This window comes from Gadus chalcogrammus, chromosome 18 (genome assembly GCF_026213295.1).
Source record: "Gadus chalcogrammus isolate NIFS_2021 chromosome 18, NIFS_Gcha_1.0, whole genome shotgun sequence".
Classification (NCBI taxonomy): domain Eukaryota; kingdom Metazoa; phylum Chordata; class Actinopteri; order Gadiformes; family Gadidae; genus Gadus; species Gadus chalcogrammus.
The window spans coordinates 2,193,824-2,200,367 of NC_079429.1; the positions used below are offsets into that span (position 1 = coordinate 2,193,824).

General features: G+C 47.0%; 1 protein-coding gene across 1 annotated transcript in view; it reads left to right on the top strand.

Annotated features, from left to right (window-relative positions):
* dnah9 (dynein, axonemal, heavy chain 9) overlaps positions 1–5,787 on the top strand; it is a 112,057-nt gene extending 106,270 nt beyond the window's left edge. The window contains exons 67-69 of the mRNA XM_056577776.1: positions 880–1,050; positions 1,323–1,445; positions 5,507–5,787. Coding sequence (XP_056433751.1) covers positions 880–1,050; positions 1,323–1,445; positions 5,507–5,731 — 519 coding nt within the window. The 3' untranslated portion in view covers positions 5,732–5,787. The remainder of the gene's footprint in view (positions 1–879; positions 1,051–1,322; positions 1,446–5,506) is intronic.
* The last annotated feature ends 757 nt before the right edge of the window (positions 5,788–6,544 follow it).

Here is a 6,544-nt window from a genome sequence, read left to right on the forward strand (position 1 = left end):
GCGTCTGCACCGGGGACGGAGGGACCCCTGGCGTTGGGCTCCGTGGTTCGTGGAAGCGGAATGAGGGTTCCTTTCTGTTTCGGTTTAGCCCCGCATTTGTTTTCTCTTTATCGTCCTCCATTAACGCCGCGACGTAAAATGGATAATCGAAAGCGATGGTGGGGTCCCAGTCGTTATATTGTACACTATCCCGACTCGCTGATGCGAGGATTTAGGGTTTAATAAAAGCTGGAGGTCATTTAGACTCTTCCCCAATGGGATTTTGTTTCATAAATGTTTGAGCATGTCGTTTGATATTTCACGTAAAAATTCCCCAATGTTAATTCATGAGCTAAATCTCCTAAATCCAGCCCAAGCCCGGGATGATTGCTGTTCTCCTGATGAGAACAAAAGGATCCGTTAGAGTGAAGTCATTTTATTTCTAAAGAACATGTAAAAACGTGCCAGGGTGGGCCCACGCAGTGGTTGAGTACCACTTAGGTGGTGCTTAAAACCGCAATGTACTTATTAAAAACCAATAGGACAAACGATGACGATAACAACAGAGACGTTAGAATAAACATACTCTCAGTTTGACTCCAACTAAAAAAAAAAAAAGGGTGCGAATTATGAAAGCACTTTTAAAAAACCTGACCACGAAGTGGCATGCAGCTTAGCTCCATTAAAACAGCAATTTACAGCGTCGAATTAAATAGAACAGGCAGACGATGAAGACCCAGCGCTGTAGATAAGAGACAGGAAGTAGTCCCAGCTTGAGGCACTAGGTAGTACGTTTGAAAGTGAACCTAGCAGGAGGAGGACCGGAGGGGCTTCTAGAACCTTCCAGGGGTGGAGCGACACCACCCGTGTGACCCGTGTGTCGTACCCCCCCCCCACCAGGCGTTCAGCGTGGTGTTCCAGAAGGCAGTGCAGAAGGCCCCGCCCGATGAGTGCTTGAAGCAGCGGGTCTCCAACCTCATCGACAGCATCACCTCCTCCATCTTCCAGTACACCACCCGGGGCCTGTTTGAGTGCGACAAGCTCACCTTCACCGCCCAGCTCGTCTTCCAGGTGGGTGGAGGACATGCGTGGTGAGAGTCGGGGAGAGGGGGACATGGGGGTCGGGCTGTAAGCCCCTCAAAGGCAGAGAGGAGGGTGGGGGGTGGGGGGGGTTTCGACGTGGCTCCGTGTTTGAACCGACCCGATCGAATTCCCCACCACCACCTCAAGACGGAGTCTCCAGAGTGCTGTCTCCGCAGCAGGGGGGGGCTGCGTGATAAATTGAACAGAAAGTCAAGCTCCTTCTTCTTCTCTGCTTTGTTGCTCTTCCCCTCCGTCTCCAGATACTGCTGATGAGTAAGGAGATCGACCCCGGGGAGCTGGACTTCCTCCTGAGGTACCCCGTGATGCCGGGTGTGTCCTCGCCCGTGGACTTCCTCACCAACCACTCCTGGGGAGGGATCAAGGTGAGGTGACGCTGGCGTGTCAAACCCTGAGTCCCTCAACCCGAGAGTCGTGCGTCGACTCGCGGCAAAAAAAAAAACTCCCGACCCTTTTGATGCAGCGGTGCATTTATGTGCCGTGTGTGTGTAAATGTAGGCCCGAGTGTGAGTGGGTGATAGAGTTAATCGTGGAGTGCTTTGAGCGGTCATGGTGGCGAGCGAAGAGCACTTTGTAAATGCTGCGTGTTTATTTATTTTTGACTGAGCTTCTATTGGGGTAACTCTGGCCATACAGCTTCGCTGAAGAGGCAGTGAAGGCAGATGGTTGAGGTTTTTTTTGGTGCACAGCTTCAGTACTGTACTACAAAGTCTGGACAGTCGAATCAGTTTGGACAATTTGCCTCCCCAGCTATTTTCTCCCCCTGCCATCCAAAATATAAATAACTGGCACAAAATCAATGCAACTGATCTTTCCTGCAATCTGTAGAGGCCGCTCGGAAGAAATTAAGATATTCTTGATGTTTCTTCGGAACGGGGGTAAGGGGAAGTATTAAATAGAAAGAAGATCATTCTTGCTGCTTATCTCAAATTGCAGTTTAGTCCGAGCCTTCAAATCCAATCCGGCTTTCCTTTCCCCTCGCAGTCAGAAATCGTATTCCTGATAAATAACCGGTGTAGCGGGCGACATTTAATTTCCGGCTACATCTTTTAACACCGACTTTCCTGATTGGCTGCAACACATCGCAGGACTACTAACAATCCTCCGCACTCACCCCGAAGCGTTCGCTGACATCCGCTGGATTACTCACCTCTTTCCCCAGACAAGAAGAAAGTAGATTAGAATCATTTTTTTGCATTGCTGGTCTTGCAGCAGTAATACGACGACTAAAGCAGATTAAAAAATATAAATCATATACCAAAGAGCGAGAGAGGGAGAGAGAGAGAGAGAGATTTCCAATGAACTGATGTCGGTGTCAGATGAAGCAGAAGTTCCATTGTAGGTAGAAGAAAGTGTGGGGGCCTTCCTCTGGGAGTGAGCCGTCACATCCATGCTGATACACTGGTTATCTGATACACCGGCGGACACTTTCATCCACTTATCAAAACCTATTAAAATTTTTGTCATTGAAATTGTCATAATCAAAATAGTATGCTAATAATAAGCGAGACTCCGCCGCAGTCACTTTTGATTCACGAGGTTACGCCTGGGAAAAAAAAAAGAAAATGGCAGAATGATAGGCCTGGTAATACCGATCGTAATGCCGACATTGTTGTGTTTAATATTATCATGGCTGTTTGGAATTGAGTCTCATTACGTTTGTTGTGTAGGTGTTGTGTGTAGGAGATAACACGCATCGCATTCCTCCACCTCACTCATCAAGCTACCACTTTGCTCTAATCTCTCTCAACCTTTTATGCAAATAGTCTGACTGGTACCCGCCAGACTCATCAACTAATCTAAATGTACACAACACTGTGCTTTCAGCTCGACTAAGTGGCTGCCGAATGGCAGAGCATAGCTTCCAACCCCTGTCAGATGCTCTTTGAGTGGCAACAGCGACATGCAAGACCCAGGAGACCCCATAGACAGGGTCTCTTTCTCTCACTTTCGCTATCTCTCACTATCGTTCTCTCTCTCTCTCGCTCTCGTTCTCTCTCTCTCTCTCTCTCGCTCGCTATCTCTCTTGGTCTCTCTCACTACCGCTCTTTCATTCTCTGTCTCGCTCTCTCTTGCTCTCTCCTGCTCTCAATAGTCCGGGTCTCTCTCATTTGCTCTCGTTCTCTCTCTCTCTCGCTCTCTCTTTCTGTCTTGCTCTCTCTCTCTCGCTCTCTCTCGCTCTTTCTTTCTCTCTCGCTCTCGTTCTCCCCCTCTCTCTCTCTCCCTCTCGCTCTCTCATTCTCTCTTTCTTGCTCTCTCTCTCTCTCGCTCTCTCTTGCCCTTGCTCTCTCTCTCACTCGCTCTCTCTCTTGCTCTCTCTCTCTGTCACCCTCACTCTCTCTCGCCCTTGCTCTCTCTCTTGCGCTCTCTCTAGCTTTCTCTCGTTCTCCTCATGAATGTTTCAACCTTTCTCCTCAATCTTTACCGATCCTTAAACCTGACTCCCAGCCCAGCGGCCTCCCTGCTCTCAGCGCAAGATGGTGTCATTCACTCGTCATCTGGTCTGGGTGGATTTCAAAGGTGGATGGAAGGCCCCCCGATTACCCTGGCTGTATGGATGTGTGTGTGTGCGTGCGTGTGTGTAAAGGCTAGGGAAGAACTCCGCAGGGTCGAAGAAGCTGTGGACTCTCTGTTATTAAACCAAAGTGACCTTTCATTACTTTTCTATATTATGTGTAATATGTGTTACCAGTTTAATGTTGGAAAAGGGATATTTTTTTCCTGTCTCTATTGCTAGCAACCAGGGAAATCTGGAGGCATTCAACCTCGCTGTCATTTGATTGGTAGTTTGAGTCCAGTTTTTTCAATCTAAGTGTAATTTCATGCATTGTTTCATTATGACAATGTGTGTGTGTTTAAGCCTTTGGTGTGCACATGCATGTGTGTGTTTCTGTGCCCGTCCGTACGTGTGTGCGTGCACGCCCATTCACGTACTGTGTTTCATTTTTGCAGTCAGTGTCCGTGCACGTCTGCGTGTTTGCGTCTGCGTTTGCACGTTTGCTTGATGAGTGAAGCGCACGTGTGGTGCATCTTGTCCTTGTATTGTTTTTGTGCTCATCATCGAGAACGTCGGCTAAGGACTGCACCTAGTGGCCCCCTATACCCTCCACCCACCCTCCCCCACCCCCCAGATTAGATAAAAGGGTTGTCAGGTGGATCGCCACAATAAGAGCGCAAAGGTTCTGCAAACATATGCATATTCCATATGCCCCCCCCCACCCCCCCCTCCCCCGCCATGAAGTGGAAGGGATCATGTTTGCTCAGCGTTTCTGTTTGAGTCAACATTATTCATACGAACGCCGGACAGATAAGCCGTCCCGTCTGCTTTTATTTGCTACTTTTTTGGTTTGTTGGGTTTGTTTGTCGTCCCCAACTTTTGTGTTTTCCCCTATGTGGCACTTATTCAAGTGATAAACAATCCAAGTGCCTTTGGCTGTTCATTAAGGCGAAAACAAACGTACCCAACTGGCTGGAGTCTTGAATGCGGCTCACTGATAAACTGGCTTTGGTTGGACTTCCCAGAGCTATGACTTTGGTTTAAAGCTGCAATTAACGAAGGTTTTCCATTGTTTACTATTCCGTCCATATATAAATAGAATAAAATAGAATAAATAATGGCAAATGCCCATCACAAACCGAAAGAGGCGTCTTAAATGTGTTTGCGTTGTCGGAAAAAAAAGCAAGAGAAACAAAAGTATTTATTTCCTAATGATTTGACACCCAGAATAGTAACCCAATATAAGCCTCTCTGACGCTGGGTTGCCCCCTCCTAGGGGGGCTCTTCGTCGGTGAAGTCGTTTCACATCTGCAAGGGGTTGCAGAAAGATATTTTGCCTTCCTCAACATTTTTATGATTATTCTTAAACAAAAGGACGGGGATTTTCTTTTTTTGTGAAAATAAATGTTGTTTTGTGAGCGGGAGGGGCAGGGCTGAGGTTAGAGCTAGTTTGAGTCTCCTGGATTCCAATGATGAATGGACGATCAAAGTTTGTATTTCATGAATGGTCTTGTCAATGAGCTTATCCATTGTAAGGCTGATTGATCGATTGGTTGATCGACAGATAATGTGCGCAATCAAATTTTGGTAATCTTTCCAGTACAACCAAGCCAAATACTGGTTGCTTAATGCTTTAGAAATTCTAATATTTCTTTCATGTATTATTTAAAAGAAAGTACTCTCGTTTTTTGGGGCTGCTTGTCCAAACTAAGCAAACTAATTAAAGACAAAGTGACTAATTAAAGTCACTTTGCACCCGTCATAGAATTTGCCTTTATTTCTAACATCTTCTGGACTTAATCATTAACGGTAAATAACAGCATATTTCAGCTCTAAACCAAGATCCAACGATGCATTCAAGTCTTCTGTCATTACTTCCACAGTCCAGTCCGGTCCAAAAACTAATCCGCTCCCACCGTGTTTTCCAAGTCTCTGTGCGCCATGGAGGAGTTCAGGAACCTGGACCGGGACATCGAGGGCTCGGCCAAGCGTTGGCAGAAGTTCGCCGAGTGTGAGTGTCCGGAGCGGGAGAAGTTCCCCCAGGAGTGGAAGAGCAAGACGTCGCTGCAGAAGCTGTGCATGATGCGGGCTCTACGGCCCGACCGCATGACGTACGCCGTGAGGTTAGCCGCCGCGACCTTCGACCCCGCCTGACGTCAAGCCAGAGGTTTTTTCCGTGTCTCTTTCCTCTCTTTGCTGACCTGAACTTTCGGGAGATGGAGGAGGTCAGAGGGCAGAGATCTTAACCCTGCTCATCGATGACTCATTTGCACTCACCGAATGACTTTTCCAAGCAGCAGTCCGGCATTAATTATCCACATTAATCCTTTACCAATGTTAAAGGATTGGGCCGGTTTGCTAAGACCCCAGGTTGTTTGTGGGAGTTTTCGAGATGTGAATAAGCCGTGATTTTTCTACAAGGAGTAACCGTGTTCTGAAATTGGGCAGCTGGCAAGCCATTGTGGATTCTATTCCAAACAAGTGTTATATTTGTATTGTACGACACAAGTAAGCTCATACGAACAGCCCTGAATAGGTAGTTTTACTAAATTTGGCAATTTAGTAGACGCTTTAATCCAAAGTGACCTACATCGGTTCATAAACACATTCACACACCGAAGATGGAGTCAACAATGCAAGTCGACAGCCAGCTCGGAGGAGCCGGAGGAGCCGGGGATCGGGCTAGCAAGTTCCGGCTACAAGTAAAAGCCGACCCTAATTGTTTTTAGTTGTCTCCAATAATGAATGTAGACAAACAAACCAATCCACAAAGTTTCAGGTCTGGGTTTCACTGCGCATTTTCACACACTTGGAGACGGAGGGGCGTAGTTTGAATTCTTAAATGTTTTATATCCTAACCGATGAGTATGGTAGTGAATTTTGTATCGCACTGTGTATTTTTCATTGGTTCGATCCATCGGTTGCATGGACTGGCACTGCTGGGAAAGATTTTAAACTTTGAAAGTT